Raw genomic sequence first — 24927 nt, forward strand, 5'->3', positions numbered from 1 at the left:
TCATCTTATTTGGTAAAACAAATTTAAAGGTACTTCTGCGTTGCTATGGCTTCTACTACTAGCCTACCAATATGAGGACGCTCAGTTTCGTACATTAGGAATATAGGATTTATAATCCAAGCTGCAATTAAGCATATGCACCCGTTTAAGTCTTACACAGTTAAAATAATATTGCAGAACCAATAACTGCAAAATGATATATTTTGAATAGATACGACAACAGCGTACTCTTAATATGTTGGTTAAGCTTTCCATTCGCTTTCCTGAATACGATGGATTCATTATTGACGATGACCGTCTTCATATTGGCTCAACCAGAAAACATTACACAAGGGAACATTAGAGATATTGATCGGGAGCCTTTTATTCACTTCTTACACATTATAGATCGCAAATAAAAATAGCGCTTATAATTAAAAAAAAAAATTACATCCGCGTTGAAAACTTCTTCTTATTAAATATTAGTCTAAGTATTTGCAATCTTTTAATACATTTATAAAGCTGAAAGTTTAAATTATATGGGTCAGAGAAAGAGAATTCTTTATCACTTTCTCGACAGTTTAGTTAAATCAACCAGTCAATCATTTGACAACCCAAGTCTGCTTAAGCAGCATCTGCATCCTTCTGAAAATTACTAATAAATCACTCACCACAGTTTCTGTCAATCTAAAAAGTTCTGAAAAAACGTTAAAAGTAAGATGTCTAAAGGAACTTATCAGGAGAATTTTTCAGTTGCGAGCTACAACTCATTTTATTGATTTTTCATCTTCACAGTCTCTCTCTCGCTCTTTTTTTAAATAAATGATTTTCCCAGAAAGTGACAGTCTTTTCATGTTTCGCTAAATTTCTATCGCATTTAACTATCAGTATGCATATATACTTGCTTCTATTTTATAGATTTTTTTTCTTTCCTTACGTGCAAAATATCAGGAAGTTCTTTTTGAGTGAAAATTTCTTTATGCACTGAAATGTATTAATTTTGTCATGTGTTTTACCCTGAAGAGATATATTTAAATTGCTCTCTTTTTATCATTATTATTCTAGACGTGATGCTTTTAAGGACTTACTTTAAAAAAGTGCTAAGGTGCGGCAGTTTAAGGACAAGCTTAAGTATACGAGCAAAAAAAAAAAAAATAATAATAATAATTAAGAGCAAAAAGTTAAAATTTATTTTTAATAATTGAAATTCGAATATGTGGAATTTTTCTCATATTATATATATTTGATACATATAATTTAGGATCTTCATGTCTTCAAAATATAAGATTTTCATCTTGTAAACGTCAGGAAGCGTAAAACTAAACAATAGCAAACCTAAAACTTTATTATGGTAAGTGCAGTATTTGACAGCGAATTAGTTTCAACGTCATTTAAGACTTATACCAGTATATATAATACTTATACCAGTATAATAGAAAATATTTTTTTGGGAAACAGCATTTTAATACATTCCTACTGTTATTATTTTTAGAACTACTACTGCATATAGATTTTCAAGTAAGAAATGAAATCACACACACAAAAATCGTTGCATTATTTAAAAAAAAAAAAAAAAAAAAAACGCTGCAAAATAATATTTCCATGTAAAATCGGACCCATAATTCTCAAGCTATTTGAGACTTTTTTCCGTACTCATAATATGAGGCTAGACAAGAGCAAACACAATATTCAGAATAACTATCCCTAAAACTGGGAAACATTTGTTGAAGCATAAATATCGAAAAACGAAGGTGGTGTTATATGAAAAATTTTGAACTTTGATAGCAGAATTACTGGAAGGAATGAGCATAGATCTTTTATGTTTGTCTTTAAAATAGCATATTTACGTTTAAAAAAAAATAAATAGAAAAAGCAAAATAGAAATCATTTTTTTATACATACTCTGTCTTATGCGATACATTTTTGACGTTCGTTATTTTCATTTTCACATTGTCTCTTCCTTTTTATTTTAGAAATATACAAAATTTAAGAATATTATTGTCATATGACGTTAGTCTTTACTTCGTCACTAACATTTTGTAATTTTTAGTGTAAATATTATGTATTGTTTCCCACACTTAAATATTTTCCTTCTTGAAATGTATTTTAATTTTAATATAGTATTTTAATTTTTGTTTACGCGTTTTCCCAAATTTTTATTTGTGTGTGGGGCTGTATATGTGCAGGCAAGCCTCCACATTTATTCAGCGTCAGGTGTACTAACTGCGACCGCGGAATGACAAGGCGAAATTGATTGCTACAACCGGTTTCTCCTTCAGCTGCTGCTGGGGTCTGAAGGTGTAGAACGGCTCTGGCTGTCCTCGCCCCGGCTGATGCATGTGGCTTTTTTGACTGCCATCTTTGTTGCTGGATGTAGAGCCATGGTATTCCGTCTAGTAAAAAATTGGAATTGAAGATTTAACTAAACAGATCAATATAACTAACACCTGCCGAAAATTAATGATGTTCGACAACTTTAAAACTTCGAGAAATCTTCGTATGCACGTGCTTTAATCTTTCCTGATGATTTAAGAATTCGTCTTGTTCTTCTTCGAAAAATATATTGGTATAGCGAGCTAACTCAATTTCTACCGTTAAATTTTGACTGTTGTTTCTCGCCGAGACTTAGTTTCACGTTGATGGAGTGAGATCTACTTTGATTTGAGTAGAACACATAACTCGTACTGGATGCTCGGATTCAAAATTGTAGGATTGATATTCGTCTGTCTGGCCGATAATTGCTTAATTTATGCTAATACTTATTCAAAATTTAATGATGTCAAAGATATAATAAATATTAATTGATTTGTGTTATTTGAATTGTCATCCTTTAGGGTAAGTTACTTTGATTTCATATTTCTCTTTTAGATCACACATTTCTATCTGCATAATTGTAAGCATTTATGGGTTATTGTGTCCACAATGCGATCTGTAGATCAGGCCAGCAATTTATTAGATTTTACATTTATTAATCTTTAATTCACACCACCCATTATCACATTTTGTAACGTTATGTCAGACTGCCTGTGTGTGAAGAAGGTTTACATTAATAAATATTTTTTTTTTTGTTTAGATAAACAAAATTTAAATCTTTATTAGCTATTTTATACTATTGCGACTTTATGCACGTTTTAAAATTAGTTATTATAATTATTGTTGTTGAGTTGTTGTTGCTATTATTATTATTACTATTATTATTATTGTTTTGTTGTTTTTGTCGTCGTCGTTGTTGTTGATTTTTTATTGTTGTTATTATTATTACTATTATTTTATTATTTTATTATAGTCTGATTTTTATTTTTGTTTTATTTTCCTAGATATATAGGGTTTACCAGCGAAGATCGGCTAAATTTAACGGATGACAAGATATAAGAAAATAATAAATTTTTCACAGTATGAGTTAAACTACTGCGGAGGACAATATAAAAATTAAAATGAAAAAATTATAATTACGTGATCTCTAAGAAAAGCGAATTTATTAATATAGAAAGCTTCCTTAAACCTCAGTACACAATTTGTATTGCAAAATTACAGTTTTCTATGCTATCCATTTAAATTTAGATTAGAATAACTAATAGTGACAAAACCCTTTTTGCTGCATAGGTTAAATCATGACATGAAAATGCTACTATAAATTCCGAAATGTCCGTTCTATGCATGAACATTCTCTCGTCCTATACATTAAATATATGCCTGTTAAAAATATACATGTGTTCTATGCATTAAAATCTTACATTCATTTATTAGCAACATGAGACATCTTTCTGAAATTTGTATGTAAAAGACACTGCGTTTTTCCTGAAACGCTTAATTTCTGCCAATATATATAAACTCACATTATCATGAAAACAGAAAAACATAAATTTGTAAATATTTTACAGTTTCGAATTCTTTTGTATACTAAAATATGCAAAAGAAATTTTCTTTTGGGGATTACACAAAATAATTTTAACATGTGAAGAAATATTTTTAAGATGAACTATGAAAAGCAGAACTTTCTAAAAATTTAGAAGCATAGTTGCTATGAAAAAAAGGCAGTTATAATGCTAAAAAATATTATCATAATTTAGCTTAACTTATTCTTTTTCTTGTTGCTAATATTTAAACAAAATATTTTGCTTACCTCTATAAAACAATTTCCTTGAATCAAAACACTTGTTGTCCTGAAAAGGTAAACAAAATAACTGAAATATAGCATACATAAAATTTATTTGATTGAAAGTTAATTTTTCAATTGTTAAATTAGGTAATTTCATCATCGTTAAAGTTCATCATGTCATTCAATATCATAGAAACAAAATCGCGATTTTGAAGTTTGTTCACTCAAAAGATGTAGTGAGCTAATAGCCAATAGTAAAAGGACGTTTTCTAAAAGAAAAGAATGTTTAAGTAATGTGATTTAAACTTATAAAGTCTTTTAGGATGTACCTCACTCACACCTCTTCTGAGAAGGCACCAATTGCATTGTAAGGTATTTCTCCCGCTTTCCTAGCGTGCCTTAATGGTGTAGTGGTTCTGCACGCTGGGCCGGTATTCCAGAGGTCCTTGGTTCGATTCCCGGCAAAGGCGTTTGCTAATTTTTCATCTTGCTTGCTTCCAAAAAATACCTAATGTCTCTACAACATGAACTGATCATTTTGATTAATTAAATTTGATATAGCCTTCACTGACACTAATACTATTCGATGATGAATGGGTTTTATCTATTTAATAATCTGATAAAGATCAGTGAAAGATAATAGTTGCCATTGTGCAAAAATTATTTCAGCTTCTGAGTAGCATCAAGAATGGTTAGACGGTTAGAATCAAGAATGGTTAGACGGTTATGAGCAATAGCGGAAGGCATTCTAAGGATTTCAATTAAGACTGAGATTCGGAAGAAGTACTAACCAATGCTTTGCTTAATAACTCTGCTATCAATGTTTGTTCGTTAACTTTGCTATCGATGGTGTTCCAGTATTCAGTATGCCATGAGTCGGACAACATATTACTTCTTCAGCAGAAAACCTTCACGAATTGAGACATAATATTTCACACAGAGTTTAATGATACTCCGACACTCGTAACTTAACAAGCATTCAGTCGCTACAACTTAGCAGCTCTTCCCCGTAGTATGTTATTAATTTCAGAGTCCCAAACCTCAGTCTCTCAACATCTGAGCCTCCCTTAAACCGGTTACAGCCGAAAACATCGCGGACGAAAACGCCGCATAGAAAACAACGCAAGGCGAAAACGCTGTGGCACAAAACATCGTAGGAGAAACTAAAACAAAGAGAAAACATCGTGGTGCAAAATATCGTCGATGAAAATAAAGCGGTTCAAAAACTTAGCAGTTTAAAAACACCGTTGTCGAAAATGTCGTGGTAAAAAATAAAGTATCTACAATTCATCGCATTACGATAACTCGCAGACATGCGTTTTCAGGCTTTAATATTTGTAATTGGATATTCGCATAATGATCTGTGAGCGCAAGATTGGAAAGAAGGATAATTTTTACTTTCATATTTTTATTAACTAATAAATTTATAAAACAGAAAACAAGAAATTTAAGCAGAAAAAGAGTAAATTTTCACTATAAAGAGTATCAGATTAACAAAACTGAAGAAAATAATCTCATAATATTAACATAGCAATTTTTTTATACAGCCACGTGCAAACGTTTAAGACCAGTAGCCGTTTTCCTGTATTTTAACAAATTGCACCATTTTCACTCGTGATTGCGTTATCTCATGCGTTGATTGCATCAAACGCTTTCTTCTGCTATAACGTGGTGTCGTTTATCAGTGGTTCGTTATTGGATTTTGCGTACACAGTGCTGTTGTATAATTCTTCTAATGGGTAAAAATCCTTCACTTACGGCTCAAAAACGGCCAAAAATAGTGGCCTGCATGAAGTTTTCTTTTCTGAACATGAAATAAGTTTCAAGGTAAATGTCAGCAAGACAGACGTGCAACAATCTATCAGTAGATTCAAAATTTCGGCAAATTATATGGATCTTAAAAGAAGCGGTCGTCCAAGAAAAACTTGTGCAGGTGATGATCGTAGGATAAGAAGGGTGATCACTCCAACAACCTCCTGCAATGAAATTAGAGCTGCTCTGGCTGCAGAGAGTACCAACGTAAGTTTGAGTACCATTTCAAGACGTTTGACTAAAGATTATGGTGTATTTTCGTATAAACCTGCAAGGAAACTCGACTTACTCAAAATATGAAAAAGGAACGACTGACTTTCTCCAGGCAATATCAGAATTGGACCGAACACCAGAGGAATACAGTGTTATATTCCGGTGAGTCAAGTGTGCAGCAATTTTCTGCACTTGCTACATGTATTCGTCGCTCATTTGGAAAAAGATATGATGATAGATGCACGATTACAACAGTGAAATACCTTCCAAGCCAGATGATATGGGGTGCAATGTCTGCGTCTGGTATTGCAGTATATTCCCTGCCACCTAAAACCACTATGAACGCCAGGTGGTACCTTAATTTGTTACGTGACAAGTTGAAGCTTCACTTGGATGCTCACAGATGTTCATTTTTCATGCATGATGAGGCTCCGTGCCACAGGGCAAGGAATGTTAAGGGCTATCTTATTGCTACTCAAATCCAAGTGCTTGATTGGCCAGCTAACAGCCCAGATTTGAATCCCATAGAGAATCTGAGGTGTATTGTGAAACATAAAGTCGCGGAGAAGCTACCATCCAATGCTACAGAACTTGTTGAAGCAATAAAGCATCTGTGATGTATAGAGATTTATCAAGCTTACTGCCAGTCTCTTGTTCATAGCATGCCTAAAAGGATTGCAGCAGGGTTAGAAAAAATAAAGGAGGTCCGAAAAAATACTGACTATAATTCAATAACCTTGAAAGTCTATTTTTTTCATTTATAGCATATATTTATGTTGCGGAATTCCAATAAATCTGATTTTTCCATGTGTGGTCTTTTGCACACGACTGTAGATAAGGGCATGCAGTTACTTATCTTCCTTTTTCTAATCCATTTTATATTATACTTTTCATGAAAAATTACAAGTAAATTTTATAAAAATAATTTATTAATGACCTTTGTTAGTTAACTATGTCAGTTTAAGATTCTATTAAGTGCTATAAGTTGCATTAATTTTCTATGCTTAAGTTTCCATTTTACATTTTCAACAGATATTTATTAGTTAATAAAAAATATGAAAGTAAAAATTATCCTTCTTTCCATCGCACGCTCACAAATCATTATGCGAATATCTTTTCACAATTATGAAAGCATGAAAAACGCATGCCTGCGATGTTATCGTCATGCGATGATGTACTTTATTTTTTACCACGATATGTACTTTATTTTTTACTACGATATTTTCGACGACGATGTTTTTAAACTGCGAAGTTTTTGAACCGCTTTATATTCGACGACGATATTTTGTACCACGATGTTTTAGAACTGCGATGTTTTCTCTTTGCTTTTCTTTCTCACACGATGTTTTGTGCCACGGCGTTTTCGTCTTGCGTTGTTTTTTCCGCGAAGTTTTCGTTCGCGATGTTTTTGACGTGATATTTTCGGCGGACACACTTAAACCTCATAGACCCAAGAGCATGACATGGGAAGTGGGCGACGAACTGCAAAGGACTGTCATATAAAATTTAGAAGACTGCAATTTTGACAACTAAGTCAAGGTATGTTGACTATGGTATTTGTATCAAATTTTATTTTCTGATTAAATGTGTTGCAAACGGCCTAAGTAGATAATCCACCGGAAGTATTTCGCATTTGGGGAATTTGGGGGAAACTGGCAAAGTCGTTGGTTATTGCTTTCCGAAAGAAGTTGTCAGTTATGACTTCCAGGTGATCATTAATATACTTGATTCTTAAGTCCGTATGCAAACTTTCGTTTCTGATAAAGCATGTGTATTTTGTAGGAGCCGTAGAAATATGTATTGGATAACCTATGCTGCTTAGATATCTTTATCCTTTCTTACAGCCCATGGTGCAGAGGTGTATGTGAAAATTAGCCTGATGATGGAAATGTAAATTCTTTTCTTCGTTCCCAGAGAAAGGAAGCCCTGAGAATTTTGAGAGCAGTGGCTGAAGCTTCATCATGAGCCTTTTACTTGATTTAGTGTGTGAACCATCTAAAGGAGCTGTTTATGGTGATTCCCAAGGTACTTCGGGTAGAAAGTTTAAATGTAGAATTTAGCTGTATTTCAGTAGACAAGAAACAGTTATGCTCTTTTAAGGTCAAACATTTCTCTCTCCGAGGCTTCTTTTAAACAGTGAAGTACCTTTTGCCCAGACGTACGAGCCAAGGACTTTTATTTCTGGATCACGCTGGTTGACCTTGGTTCAGAAGAGCAAACCTTGTAGTATAGTAACCTTACCTATATGCCCCCATCTAAGGAACATATACAGAACGTTGCGATATACCAGAGAAGCTCTAGTTTATACCATCTCACTACCATGATTAAGGACGTGTTATTCGACAGTATTATTTTACTGATTAGTGTGTTTCCTGTTCTTTCACAAATTATCACAAATTAGCTTTATTTTTGTGAGCAAATGAAAGTCATGAATTTTTCATGGACATGTTTTACGTGCAGCCATCAAGTCACAGTTGTGTTATACACTGGCCACTGGCTTTCTCCCAGTAGTCGCAGCCGTTGCACCGACAGTTAAGGTATTGCTTTTGAGCAGCAATGCTAGACACTGGATATTGGACGATGTACTACCCAAAACGCAAAGAAACAACTTTTTAACTGTCATTTCCACCAATCTAAAATTGTTTACGCAAGCATGAAATTTCAAGCAAATCCATAGCAAACCCATTCGTAACGTGCGCAAAAAAATTTGGCGACATCATGCTATTACGCAAAAGTTTTAGACACCGTTTCGAAATTTTACGAAACAAATGTACTTAAAATCCTTGCTAAACACTTAATAAAAGGTTTCTGCGCGCAAGTGAATTCTAGTCTCAGAAATATTATTTTTTTCTCTTATCTTGTAAGGATCTTAAGTTTTACTAACGTTTATTTTATTTTAAATCTTTACTATCATTTCTTATTTTCTACTTCCGGCCAGAATTATAAGCGTGAAGGTTTTTATGCAAAGTTTGTCTGGCGAACGCCAAGTGTTTAAGTGTGGCCTTTTTGCCAAGCGAAAGAGAGGAAGCAGTGAGTTCGAAGCAGGCCGCTTACCTTAGAGGTTACGCAGTTGCTGTTTGCCTTCCAGGCCAGAGGTTTTAATCCTCTTTATAAATTAAACGTATTGTAGTGTTCACAGTCTCTGTGCTACATACGCTTCCTGTTATTATAAGGCCAATCTTCCACGTGTATCATTCTAAAGTTAAATTAGAGTTTAGTTTTATTTTTATACTTTTACGTTAGACACCGAGTGGCGGGTCATTGTATTCCGAAGTACGGAAGTTATTGTATATAGAGAAAAATAAAGGGTTTTGTATACCCTTCGTCTGTATCCTGTCTACTTACTACAGTTAGTGAACATAGCTTTAGTAAGCTCTCTGTTCCTAGTCAGGTCCTTGTATGTTCCCGAAGAAGGTTAGAAGGAACATTGAACCTGATAATCTATTTCGCAAATTTTACACAGACCCAGTCCTAACTGGCAACGTTTGCTGTGAATACGGAATACGCTGTTTATCTAAGAAGTTATATTTCACGCTCAATTTCTGTTATATATAAAATATTAATAATCCGTTAACTCTGTGTCTGAATTTGGAGATTTTCCCTTTCTCTTCTTAAAATAAATCTCTCCAAACTGGATCATTTCAAAATTAATCCATGTTATAAAATTCCTGCATAACGATAATGGCGCACGCATTTATATAAAGCTTCACCCAATATTAAATTTAGAATGTTATTAATTAGCCAACCAAAATGAAGCTTATCCAGAACTAAAGCAATCTGAATAGGACACGATGCATTCTGTCTATCGCTTCCGTTCGGGCAATTTTCTTGCTCTGCGTTGCTACTTTATTTTTACTTCATCGAAATTAATTGAACAAGTGTAAACATACAGAATGTGCGCATTAGTATAGTATGTGTAATTCATATTAAGAATGTGCTTTTTAAGAATAAAGAAATGTTTAAATCGGTCATTACGACTGCTAATATCTTTAATGCAACTACTTCATGTATCTCCATGCCAACAACTTCTAAATGTTTGAATGAGAGATGGAAAGAAAAAGAAATATGCATACTTACAGTGCACATCATTTAAGACAAGTACAAGCAAGTATGCTGACTAAAAATGCACAACTCTGAGGTAAAAGCTAACGTCATCTTATTAAACACAATTGCTCACAATTAATAGATCTAGCTATAAATGTAACTAAATTGCCATCTCATTGAACCACAAATAAATACTAGAATTGCACCACGGATATTTTTTTAAGTGTAGAGATGAAGATGAACGTTTGAAAGAAATCACCGCAGCGTGTATTAATTAAGAGTAATATTATCAGTGATTCACTAAAGGTGAACAACTCTCACATATGTACAGTTCTAGAAAAAAAAATTCTCTTCATTCTTCCCTTTTTTCTTCTTTTGCACTACAAAAAAAGTTCTTAAAGTTAAAAGTTCATTACAAGCTCGTTAAGCTATTCAAACATTTTGAGAGCTTTGTAAGGAGAACAAAAGCCTAAAAAAAGAGAGAATGTAAAATAATTTTTTCTATTTATTTTCTTTCGTAAATATATACAAAAGCTAGCTGAAATCTAAAGACTCCTTCTTTTTCTTCTTTTCATTTATTTTTCAAAGGAAAGAAATTAATAGTAGCATGATTTTTTATGAATAAAGCCACCTTCAGGTACGCAATAAAATTAATTAGTTTTCAATTAGTTAACTTGCGCAATCACGAATAAGGTCAGATTATCCTAGAGACAGACTTTATCAAAGCGAGCAAGAAACAAGCGCCTTTTTCAGTTCATTTACAGTTTAATTGTCAAGCATTTCTTTAACATTAAGTCGAGTAAATCAAAGGGGGTTGAGAATTAACTGAGAATCTTTTGGAACGGGAAACATTGGGAAACCGAGCATAACGAATACTGATTAATACTAAATCGATGATTTCCAACCAACTACCGATTCTTAATTTTTTTCAGGATCAGTAACCAATATATTTTTAATAATTATGAATCTATTTGTTTGATAATTTATCGACTTTCGATAGCCTATTTGTTTTCCTAACAAGGTGAGATATTTCAGTTTCCTTTCCTTCACATTTACTCTTATTGTTCTAACCCCTATAAAAGAGATGTATAATTGGAAACACACTTTCTTTTGGGCTAATTTAGGGAAGGAAAAGGGGTTCTAATATGTGATTATTAAATGAATGAGAAGGAAAGCTTTTTATGGTAGAATGATAAGAGTAAGAGAATGGATCAGAACATCTCCATAGCAATTAAATCATTACATAATATGTTCTTCAATAAGCTAAAATTTGCTTCAAACTTTGTCGTGGTTTGCTATCTTTGAGGGTTTAACTAGCATAGAAGAAGACAAATAACATACATTTTCCGGATCAAGAACGTATATTTTCCAGGACGAAGAATTTAAAGACTGAAATACTTTAATGACTTATAAAAGCGTGTGCAAAATACTGTCGCTCAAGAAAACTTATAGCCAATCGAAATATTGTGAAATTTTACCACGAGAGTTAAAATACATAATTTTATTTGGATGAATAAAAATGCAGAAGTAGATATTATTTAAGACTGAAGTATTCACAACATAGCAGAAGCTATAATAATACTACAAGTCATTTCTGCATTGAGATAAATCGGTTCACCTTAGCAAAGCCTTGTTTTCCTTGTCATCGAAGAATAATATTTCTGTATTTCTAATCAACTGGCTATGCATTATATTGGAAGGACATATATTTTCCATCTGTTTCTCGATATTACAGAGTCCCAAAAATTTCTTTCGCATTTTAAATTCCGATTAAAAGCATATCCAAAATATGCTTATAGATGGAAATCATGTGTCAAATCTGGGCGACACTGAGTTTTTAATGTCATAGTAGCACAGTTCTTTTTCTATTTTTCACAGAAATACTCCAGCCCAGGTAGCTGCTATGGAGCTAAAATGCATACTCGATTTTTTTTATGAGAGCTGATTATCTTTTCAGAGTTTTTGTAAAGTGAACCTGAGCTTAAACGTAATCAGGAAAAAATGCAATTTAAATCAGTGAATTTTTTACAATTCTCCCTTCTGTCCAGCTCAGTTTCTTTTCCTGTCAAGAATAATTTCAGTGGGAGCTATTCTTAACCGCTAGTGTTCGACGTTATAAGTTGCCAGTCTAAAGATCTACGTTTGGAATAGCAATCCAAATCCGCCAGCTTTTCTTCACTAGGGCATAATGCACTATCCAGGACACGGGTAGCCTTTTCTGGTTAGGTTTTCATAATTATCTTTCTCTTTATGACTCAAAAAATCTCTTATGTAATCTATGGATGCATTTTACCATCGAAAGGGAATTTCCTTCCCTAAGGGTTCAAATTTGCTTGGTGTAAAGTTGTGAACTTCAACTAGGACGACTCAGAACTGCCTCCTCATATAACAGAGAAAAGCTTGTGAGGAAATTTCTCCCTCTTCACTGTGTGCTTTCAGCTTGTAAATGGAAGCACGTCTGGTTACCAGCCGTGAGATCCGGATTTTGAATCTAAGAAAGTACAGTGCTGATTTTTCCTGCAGCGAATAAAACATAAAGATTCTACGTGCTACTAGTTAGTTTTCGATAATTTCAAATATAAATAATGGGGATATTTGAGCAATTTCTATTTTAGGGGTTATGAATAAGCAAGTTTGATCATGCTTATTGATAAATCTCTTCAAACTCTAATACACTGGAATGAAAATAAATCAAACAATTTTGCGCGAAAATTGAAAAGCAAGTGTTTGTAGAAAAATGACACAAGTAAAGAAAAAGAAAAAAATCCTGATATATATATATATATATATATATATATATTTGTAGTAAAATTTTAAGTTAGCAGCTTAAATTCCCTTCTGTATTCTAAAAAAAGTAACCTCTATTTGCACTGAGTCATTTCGAGATTAATCCATGTCATATGATTCTTACGCAATTCTGATGATGTAAATGAAACTAAAACTCAAACAAACAATAGTAATTTTACAGTAATATTAACAATCCAATGAAACTGCAATAAGAATCAAAACTAACTCAGTCTGAATTAAGATTTCACCCTGAACATAACAAACTTTTTTTCAACGCTTTCGCCTAGCTTGACTGCAGTCTGTCAGCTCCTTCCTTTTTACTGTAAATCTATCAAAAATGTAAACTCTTTGGAGTAGTCACATTTAATGTGCCAACTTGTTTGTGGCCGTAACATGTTTGCTGAAATAAAAAATGAAGATCTAATCTGTCTTCGCCTTCAATTTCCTATTCATTATGGATCAACACGTCTACTCCATCAAATTTCTTGCTGGTTTCTGAGTTTGACTTTATCACATACATATGAAATGTAATTTCACATACATTATTTGTGTTGTGCAGCCGGGGCATCAGGAATGAGACAAATTTTGGAATATAAAATGATACTTTTATTTCAGCATCCATCTCACAAGCGTTCATCCTGTACCTTAGACTTACTCCATAATTGACAGCGCTATTGCGAAGAGCAATGTTGCCGTTTCCAGAATCAAAGCCCAAGGGCACTTGACATAAAGAAATCCGGACGTGGAGAAAATCTCAGATGAGAAAACGGAGAAAAGGGGAAGAAGAGAAGTACCAAAAGGAGCAAGACAATCCAATCGGACAAGTTCGCAAAACGTGACGAGCGATCATAGCTTTCAAGGAGGACCCAAGACAATGCAAATCAATGGTAACAATATGAGAGGATACACTACAGCAATAGTTACAATGACAAATTCAAATACAACTAAACAACCTCAATCAATAGTGCTAAATACAACACAATACAATACAACTATACAACACAATTTTAATACAACTATTCAACGCAATACACTACATCAACTCAACAACAACCTAAGCAAACTATTTACAACACTACTATATCACCACAATGCGAAAAATCTCACAACATTAGTTTTATCAATCTCCAAGAATAATATTCAAGCTACAGAAGAACGTCAATCAAAATCAGATGTATTTTAAGTATAAACAGCTACCGAAGAGAAGTACCAAAAGAAGCAAGACAATCCAATCGGGCAAGTTCGCAAAACGTGACGAGCGATCATAGCTTTCAAGGAGGACCCAAGACAATGCAAATCATTGGCAACAATATGAGAGGATACACTACAGCAATAGTTACAATGACAAATTCAAATACAACTAAACAACCTCAATCAATAGTGCTAAATACAACACAATACAATACAACTATACAACACAATTTTAATAAAACTATTCAACGCAATACACTACATCAACTCAACAACAACCTAAGCAATCTATTTACAACACTACTATATCACCACAATGCGAAAAATCTCACAACATTAGTTTTATCAATCTCCAAGAATAATATTCAAGCTACAGAAGAACGTCAATCAAAATCAGATGCATTTTAAGTATAAACAGCTACCGATTGAGGAGCTAAGTGAAAAATTTATCGTCTCCTCCCATGAAGGTGTGAGCTGCAAGTGGTTTGACGCTTCTATCTTCGAAGAGAACTTCACAATTAAAGACTTGAGAGTAATTAACAAAGTCACATTGCACAGCTTTGTTGAATAATTTTTCATTAGATTTTCTGATGTAATCTGGAATCGTCTCAAGTTTTAAGTCTCTGTGTAAAAATTTATTGCGGAAGATAGTGTGAATCAGTAATAATGCGCAGAAATTTGTTTTGCACTACTTGTAATTGATGCAGTTGAGTTTGAGTGACCGTGTTCCAAGCAGGAGCAGCATAACAAAGTATAGGTCGAATGCAAGTGGTATATGTATGTTTTTTGGTATGCAAGCTAAGGTTTGAATATTTTCCAATTACCGGGAGAAATCTGCATATTATGCCCATGGCTTTGCTCTTGACACTATTAATGTGGTTAGACCATGTGAGCCTTTGGTTCAAAATAATTCCTAAGTATTTGGCCTTTGTGACCAGAGGAACAGCTTCCTGAAAAAGGTAGAGATCTTTAAAAGCAATGCTTTTCTTAGTTTTGCTAAGAATTAAAAGTTGTCACTTGCTAGCATTGACTTTTACGCGCCAATTTGTGCACCAGTCTTCTACGGCATAGAGGTAATTTTCCATTTTGTCTATTGCATGATTAGCTTGGATGGATTTAATTGCAATCGCCATATCTTCGGCATAGCATGCTAACAGAGACTAATTGTAGAAACCAGAGTGAGGAAAATCTGATATGTAGAAAAGATATAACACTGGACCGAGAATACTTCCTTGTGGGACGCTGGATCTTATAGGTCTTGAATTGGATTTTTCATTTCCTTGAACGACGAAGAAAGTGCGGTCAGCAAAAAGGATAAGATCAAAAGAATGAGTTCTCTAGGAAGTCCCAAATTGATAAGCTTGAAAACGAGCCCCTCATGCCAGACGCGGTCAAAGGCTTTTGCCACGTCTAGCATAAGGAGCGCAACACTTTGCTTGTTATGGAATGCATATCCCACAAATTCTACAATTCTTGCTAGTTGCCGAGTAGTACTGAGGTTTTTTCTGAATCGGTACTGATCATTAGGTAGCAGGTGAAGAAAAGGTTCCAATCTTGTGAGAATAAGTCTTTCATAAATCTTACCAAGGCTGGATAACAAACTAATTGGACGATAGCCATCAGGCTTGGTCACATCTTTACCCGGCTTGGGAAGAAGAAAGATCTTGACCTGCTTCCAAGGATCAGGGAAATAGTTGAGAATAAGACAAGCGTTGAGAATACTAACGAATTTACTGATAAGACTTCTAGGTAAGTTACGAAGCATTTTATTAGTAATTTGATCAGTTCCAGGAGCTTTTTTTGATGTTGAGATGTCTAATAATATTAGTAATTTCCATAGGAGAAGTAAGCCTTGGGATGTTATGAGCCGAAGAAGAATGAAGCCAGGAATACACATAGTTTTCCAGAACATCTTTAAAGGTCTGATTCATGGGCTGCATATTAGGAGTAAACTGCTTTTCCAGGTATTCAGGGAAAATATCAACTTTATCTTTAAGTGAGTAGGCAATTTTAGTATCCGTATGAATAGGTCTATTGTTAATACTACTTCATTTAAGATTTTGAAGTTACTTCCACAAAGAACCATCATTAATATTAAATTTAGATATAAAAACTTCTCTTGTTTCCTTTTTAAAATCAGTTATAAGCTTCTTTAATCTTCTATTAAAAATATTGATTTCTCTTTTAAGGGGAGGGTCCCAGTTACGGTGCCAAAGCTTCAGCAATCGGTTTCTTTCTTTGATAATGTCTCTGATACTGCGAGGGAGTCGAATATTATTGTTAGTTAATTGAATGGTAACTGTAGCATATCTGAAAGCTTTCAGTATACTGTCAGTGAAGATTTGAATGGAAAAATCGATATCCTGTTTGGTAGAAAGTGAAGTGAAAATAGGAGGATGTTCGATTAAGATATTGTGAAAAGTAATCCAGTCAGTATTATTTCTGGTAATAGGAGAGTCTTCTTTAGAAGCTCCAAGGGAGGCAATGACAGGTACATAATCAGATGTAAGTTATGCCTTGACTTCCAAGGAAATAGGGATAGAAGTATTTGTAAGGATAATATCCAAGATGTCCGAGAGATTTGAGGAGGCAGGACGATAAGTGGCTTCAGAAGGTACATGTAATGCGACAGGATGATTACAGATAAAATTATGCATAATACGTCCATTGGTGTTAGAACGACGACATCCCCATTCGAGGTGCTTAGCATTCATGTCTCCGGCAATAACAACTTGCTGATCTTCAGAAAGTAAGTTTTTTAACATATTTTCAGAAAGTCGATTTCGTGGTGGATTATAAATAGCCGTAAAATGGATGGTACCAAATTGTGGGAGTATAACAGCAACAGTCACACTTTCGAATCCAGAAGCAGAGTTTGTCGTCCTCCTGTACCTCGAGGAGAAGCCCTATTTATAGATATGTGTGCGTCATGTTGCTCATCCAATCAGCGGTATTAATTGAAATCACGAGGTGACGCTATCTTCTCATCAGGAGTGTTCTTAAGGACTTTATGTAATATGACAGATTTATGAATTTGGCGATTTGGCGGGCGCCAACAGGTTAATATAATTTATAATAAAGAAAGGATTTCGCCAAACTTTAGCAACAGGGATGCAATTTAGGTAGAGAATCGCCAACACATTATTAAGGAATATGATTAGAATTTAATTTAATCAGCTGATTTAAAAATATCATTACGTATATATATATATATATATATATATATATATATATATGTGCGTGTGTGCGTGTGTATACTACACGCATTACGCTCAAAACTTTAAAAGTTCTTCTACAAAAGCTACATTATGCATAATGTCTGCTATCTAAGATTAAATTAAGATTTATTTTCTTAAAATAAGTTCAATGATTTTTACAAATGAGAAGAAAATTATCCCTTAGTAAATTCTTTCCTATTTCATTAAAAGTTTTCATGAGCTTTCTTAATTGATTTTGTTATGACTTCTAAATAGGTTAAATGAGTGACATTAATAGGTTAAATTAGTTAAATGAATTCTAGCGAAGCAGTTTCTGTAACTAATTTTACCGTTCTATAGCGCCTTTTTATGACGGTCGTGATTAATTAATTTGATCAGCGATTTCTGTCGAATCTGCAGATATAAAACTGCAGAGTCCATCGGATGTTAAATGCTAAAGGTATTTCTCCCACCTTCTTGGCATGCCTTCGTGGTGTAGTGGTCTGCACGCTGGGCGCGTGTTCCAGATGTCCGCGGTTCGATTCGCGGCGAAGGCGTTGTTCATTTTTCATCTTGCCTGCTTCCAAAAATATCCTAATGTCTCTACAGTCGCGCCCGAACTAAAAGGGTGGTGGATGATGATTCTCCGAACCCAGGATTTGCAAATGGGTCCTCTAAAAACCCTAGTCGCCCTTTAAAAAGGGGAGTGTATAAGGTATTTCTCAGAACTTCTTGGAATGCCTTCGTGGTGTGGTGGTCTGCACGCTGGGAGCGTATTCCAGAGGTTCGCGTTTCGATTAGCGGGGAAGGCGTTGCTCAATTCTCATCTTGCTTACTTCCAAAAATATCCTAATGTCTCTACACTGAAACCTTGTTTATTTTTTCCTACATAATAACGTACACGATTTTCTACAGAATATGCAAATTCTCCAACATTCTGTATTCCCTGAGTTTTTTCTTATTTCACTTTACCCTTTTGTACTTACTGAAAGTGATTTAAACCAGACACAGTTGAAAGATCAATTTTTAGAAAGTGGATTTACTCACAGATTATCTGTAGAATCTTAGTTTTTCGACGGAAGACAAAAGTTTCGCGAATTTCTCAATACGAGGTATAAATCGGCAGAGGTTCATCAATGGTCAGGCAACTGTTGATTAATGTAACTATTATTACTGAAATGGTCTGATGAAGATATGAGTCACACAGAAGTAATTGTATTTTTAAAAAGTATACAAATTACATTAAAAATTTTTAAATTTATGTATTAATAATGAAAACGATATAAAACCAATCTGTAAATATTTTAATGGGCGAACTCTTAAGTTGTGCAATAGCTACAACTCTCATTTAAACACAATTAATTCTTTTAACTATTGATGTAAAGTGCACTAGCACAATGTTTTGCAAGGCGCAATTAGGTGCTTATTTTCTCTTCTAAAGATAGAAGTTTTCGAAATGTAGCACTAAATTTCTATAGCTGAAATCCTCTGCAGTTAATCTCAATTATACTACAAAATTTCAGATTTTTTTAGTACTTCTCATTTTTGGTTATTAATAGCTTGATGACAATGGGGAAAACCCGTAGTTTGAAACGCAATAATTTATATCACGTCGAGTGGAACTATACAAATTTGTCGTATTGCGCAGCTAGTGATCTTAAAAGCATAAGTACTTAGCACATCCAGTTACCAGTTGGAAGACCCACGGTTCAAATCCTGGCGAAGGTATGGTTGATTATTCATGCTTCCCTGCTCCGAAAAACTCTAAGATCTCACCAGTGGCACCGAAAATAAAAATGTATTTGACGAGAGCTTGTCATCACTTCACTGGTTAGAGTGAACTCTTTTCCTGCTTTCCGCTCCGAGATATTTAATATTCTGTTTGCAATAAAAGGTCTTTCTATCGAAAAACAAAACCTCGGGCAGGAAATATTCCACATTTTGAAGCTTTTTCTTCAAAATGCATACTAATGTTTCTAATGAATGACAACTGGATGAAAGACTGAAACAACAAAATATACTAAATGCAGAAATTAATATGAATATTCTATTCGTTTAACAATTATTTTCAATCTTTGTTGTGGTGTACTCAGAGATCCAATTCTTAATGCAACATTTCTTTAAAGAAGAAAGATAATTTTTCCTGTAAATAAAATTTTGCATGTCCTTAAATGTAAGTTTCATGCTTTCTGTATTCATTATTATATTTAAAACGTAGCATCAGCATAATAATGAAGAAATACGAGTATTCTTCGTGAGATTTGAAATTTTCAGTGTTACCCTCAGAAGAGAATAAATTGATAAATATATCACCATTTGTTTTAGTTCACCGCTTACATTTTCTTTCCTTTCTTCAACAAAAGCTGCGTAACCTTTGTTAAAGTTCATTTAAAAGGGTGATAAAAATGGCAGGGTGACGGTAAAATGCAATAAAATGGCTCCTTAAAAGCCGATTTCAGCAGTAACTTACCCCGATGTCATGGTTAAACACATTTGTTCGGACGGAACGGTTGTAGAGAGGCTGAGGAGGGCGATAATTATTAGCAAGGATAGTTTTGGGATGCAGTTCGTCCCCTTGCATCAGACGGCGTAGTAGAAATATCTGAAATGAAAATAAACATCAAGTTACGTTTCTACTTAGTGAAAACGTTAAGTCCATTAAGAGTTATATAATTTGTAGAAACATAGTAATCATTATTGATTGTTAATACAAATTTCTGAAGCTAGTTCCAAATAAGTATTTCGAATTATTGCGAAAAATATTCATATGAGGGAATGTCAAGATTTACGGTTACTCTTAGCAGATTCTATCTCCTGTAGAAATTAAATAATATTTTCCAAACTTTACGTCTGTTATTATGTAGAATTGCCACACAATCATCTCAAAAGGACTCTAGACAGTGGCTGATGTCTAAATCACTAAGTAGTAAATTAGTCCTATATGCATTGTCATGATTTAATTCATCTTACATACGTATTCTTATTGTACTTTCACGAGCTGTTAAATAGCTTCTCCTTTATACTCTGAGACAGTGCTTCATTGGCTGATTTATGAAAAATATTTTCCCTTTTATTAAGAGTTACATTTGAGATAAAACGTACCGTACATTTCTTGTCTATTGGGATAATATTCGCTCAGATCAGAAAGATACAGCAAATTTAATAGGCAACTTGCATGTTTTAAATGTTGAAAGTTAATTTTTCTCGTATACCTGCACATGTCGCCATTGTGACCAAGTGAATATAATTTTCTTAAATGTTTTGTTAAAGACTAGAGATATTTAATTTATGTGCCATGGTAAGTTCTTTTTTTTTTCTTTTTTTGAAAATGAATTATTAATTGTTAATTTGACTTTCAATTTGGATTAGCAGTTCAGATATCTATGCGATTAGGCTCATTTCTCAGTTAAATTTAATTTCACACTGCACAAATTATAGATTAATTGATTATGACAAATTAAGCTATATTTATCTGCCATAGGAGGGATGTCTTCGTAGAGAACTTAATAATGAAAATGACATTGTATTCATTTATAAAACCCCACGGAAAATTCGTACAGTCTGTCTGCCGAAAACTGAATCCATGACAAACTGTTAGTGTTCAAGTGATCAGTTATCTTAACAAATTCGCCACTATTGGTCTATAAGAAGATATACATTAGGCACAGTCAGGAAGATAATTTAATATCTTTGATAATAAAACATGCATATATAGAGACAAAGAGGCCTGAAACATTTTAACGTTTTTACTTTAATAAAGCAAAATAGTCTATCCTTGGTTAACAACTATACTACAGACACAGATCTAGGAAACTTGAAACGCATTCTTCTCTCATTTTCTTACTTCCGAGTGTAACTTCAATTCTGCATTCTATGTCCCAATGTGATCAGTGTGTTCAGGATCAGGAGTTTAACATTTACAGGAAGCAGTACATTTTTAGCATTTTGGAGAATTGTAATTTACCACTTGATGCAATGTTAACGATAAAAAATTCTTGGCAAATTCTTATAGAATCAGTCATCCGAAACTGTTTTCAGCATGATGGTCTAGCAATGCGTGTAACATAACTGCAATTAAATTTTTAAAAAAAATTCTTAAATTAGTTTAATTATTCACTTCTTTTGGTAAATGTGACAGTAAGTTTCGTGAGTTGGTTTACATGAAGTAAATCGTTTTCTTATCGGATCAGTTATAGCGAAACAATTTTCTGGTCTCTTGAAGTTCGTCTTAAGATTCGATCGTATTTCCTTCACATTCTACATTTCTAGTTCATGTATCGTTATCTACAATATTGGAGAACTTCAGTTGCTCATTTGGAAGTACTTTATAGGCATGTGCCTTTATAAATTTTATTTGGACCCTACTTTATTGCCAGTGTTGTCGCGCTGGTTTGGGACAATCTATTCAACAACATAAAGCCTGTCCGCATACGTCGAGTGTCTCCAGAGGCTGCTTGCTGTCAATGATTTCGTTAGAATGGCAGTTGTAGTCACGCAGTTTGCGTGACGTTGCCAAACACTTCTAAAATAATTCTCAGCAAATCCTTAGGACAAATTTACAAGCCTGTATAGAGCTATTGTAAAATGAGCATTGAATATACTCATGCATTTCGGTAAGAGGCAGCTGGACGTCATGTTAATATGTAACATTTCTAGGTCTACGTTTTCTCAATAAATTATTGTTCGCTATTAAATTTTAATAATTTATTCATTTTTGTCGCCTATTTTCTCATGTGAATGTTTACTATTATTGAAATATTTTTAGGTATGGGGGCTATTTTGACACAGAATTCATTTTTCTCTTTGAATATCTTAAACATTCTCAACAGAACAGATGTTTCAAATAGACTGTAGCATTTTAAGGATCCTTTCCTCTCCAAGCAGCATATTTTATATCTCTAGATAAAAAAATAAAATGGAATTTTTCTTGTAATTGAAACTTATAAAATATTTTAATTACCGATGTAGTTTTTATATTGTTAGTAATTACAAATGCACAGATGCATTCCTAAACTTCAGCACTTTTTAAATTGTACCGCATTGTACTTTTATCATCAAATAACTATATTCCTCATTCAAGTGATGAATTTCAAATTGTTTTCTTGTAGTGCTTAGTTAAATAAAGTAATATTTCAACAAAGCAGCTTGAAATTGCTCTTTTCAAATGTGACTGCTCATTTTAAATTTCATCTCTGTGAATGAAGATCTCATTTAATACTTTTACCGCTAATTACTGTTGGGAATTGGAATTTAATTTTCTTTGACTCAATACACAAGTCACACTTTTGTTCTGTTTGCATTGTATTATGGTGAACAGATTTGATTAAATTGGAAGGTCTAATAATAAAAACATGTTTTTTATAATAAATGTCGCGAAACATTTTTAAAGGATATTGATATTCTTGTTTCAGTGCCGTAATATATTATCTTTCCTCACTGATTTGAAAGAATATTAATGAAAACTTTAAAATATATGTACTGTGAGATACAATAATTTCAGAAATGTGAAAATTTCTTTTTAATTTTAGTTAAGAAAGCATTTACAAAGCAGAGCGTTCTGTTAGTTACTTGTATAAGCTACGGTTTTATGAAAGTGATTAGTTAATTAAAAAGTTAATTAATTAAGTTTTATTAAACAAATGCCTTAAATACAATTTTTTTTAGGAAACAGGTTTCATACCTTTCACCATAATTCTGATCAGTGTGGTGTTAGAACTATTTACTCATGACGCAAATTTAGAAAGCGAATCATCGAATGCTTTTAAATGCCATTTTCGGTGCAGCTCAGGAAGCAGTATTCATAATTTTTAGTAGTATTCTTTACATAAGTGGTGAATGCTTTAGTAAAAAAAAAAAAACTTAATTTATCCGAATAAAATGAATTCCTCTGAAAAATCTAATTAGTTATTAATTTGATTAGTATTTAAAGTCCAAATATTCTTTTATGAATAGAATGAGAATTTGCGTTATTTTTTAATTGTCCAATACATGTCAAAGAATTAATAATATAAATACATTACATCTCGAGGGAGAGGGCGAACTCACGCCCAGCATTATTATCCAGCAGCAACGCGAAATCCCTGACAGACAAATTTGATTTTTCCTGGATTCTTACAAGACGAAACAAAAAGAAAAGGATAAAATGGAGGAGCGTTATCTTTCATCGGGAGCTGAGATGCCTTCATATTTCTGTCTCCCCTGAGAGAGGGAGATTACGCTCATCTTCACGACATACCCGATCACTTACAGAAGTGTAACCGAAATAAATGAACGATCCGTGTTTTCCTGGATTCAGACATGATGACTATTACTTCTTTGTAATACTCAGTTGCATTTTTCTTAAGACTGAATTTTCAATAATTCCTAAAAACTAAATAAGCAGGTGATAAAAGAATTACGTTCTGTAAGATATTAAGAGTAAATAAATAAGAATTAAATAAAATACCTTTAAGTAGATGATGCGTCAAAAATATATGAAAAATGTAAAGATTACTTGTATTTTCTTTTCATAAAAATAACTTTCCTAATCATATATGAATTTAAGTCTTGTATGTAATTTTGAAATAACTTCAATTTTAGTAGTGATTAAAAAATAGTAATGCAGTATATGTCCGCAAAATACATGTACTAATTGCACAAGCTTTCAGTCAGTCTGCATTTAGTTATACATGAAAAAATAAGAATGATGAGTGATACATTCATTATAAAATGGAACACATTTTGTGGAGGGAAAATTTTGTTTGTAATAATGTATTACCAGGACACCTCTACAGTATTAATACACAGTTATAAATATTGCACACAAGCCCACCAGCAATCAAACAATAGAATCGCTGAACACTGGTAATTCTACCCAAATCTGGCGAAACAGCTGGTTGCAGGAATGTTTCGTTGTTTTCCTCAAGTGCAAGATCAATACTATTCCGTTTCCCTTAAAATGTCTTCCAATAAGTTATTTCTCTCTCTACCTAGCCAAGATAGCTCTAGCTGCTTAGTTATAATCCAACTAATCCAATCTATGTATATTGCCTGCTTGAACGTATCAGAAAGAATATATTCATTGATATATATTTTGAGAGCATCAAACAAACATTAAAGCACAGAAAAACTGTAAATCTATAAATATGAAATAAATACCATTTGCAAATCCTTAACATGCAAAGAAAAAAATCTATAGCATTTAGTACATATTACAGCTTCAAGCAAAATATGCAGATCATTTTAAATATGCATTCAAAAACCAGAAAAGAAGAAAATGCTTATTTAATCTAAGATATTATAACAATGAAACTGAAAAGTAGACAGGGAAAACCTTAATTAAATTTTAGCTAAGTTAAAGCAATCAAACAAATTCTGCTTTATATGCCTTCTTTTTGAAGAACTGCTTATTACGGAGGAGTCAAATATTTGCAGTAAAATTATGAGAACATTATTTGCAAATAACAACATAAAAACGAAGTCATCACTAAATATAATTTTCCCTGCTTAGAAAATTTGATGCAGATATTTGATAATACTGACCTTTAGTCTTCGCAAGCTGGAAATTTTGAAAGCAAATGTCATAGACAATGTCACAATCCCAATACTTTTAAAAAAAAAATATAA

The 24927-nt window shown here is 33.2% G+C and overlaps 1 protein-coding gene across 2 annotated transcripts in view; it reads right to left on the reverse strand.

The window, feature by feature from the left end:
• The window catches only part of LOC118196261 (carbonic anhydrase-related protein 10-like), an 857748-nt gene that overhangs the window by 15950 nt on the left and 816871 nt on the right, over window positions 1–24927 (reverse strand). For both annotated transcript variants that reach the window (XM_085807267.1, XM_085807265.1), the window contains 2 exons: window positions 19793–19924; window positions 4103–4142 (listed from right to left, as the gene is read on the reverse strand). In XM_085807267.1, coding sequence (XP_085663393.1) covers window positions 4103–4142; window positions 19793–19924 — 172 coding nt within the window. The remainder of the gene's footprint in view (window positions 1–4102; window positions 4143–19792; window positions 19925–24927) is intronic.

This window comes from Stegodyphus dumicola, chromosome X1 (genome assembly GCF_044657685.1).
Source record: "Stegodyphus dumicola isolate Sdum_Otavi_A_Nest chromosome X1, ASM4465768v1".
NCBI classification, from domain to species: domain Eukaryota; kingdom Metazoa; phylum Arthropoda; class Arachnida; order Araneae; family Eresidae; genus Stegodyphus; species Stegodyphus dumicola.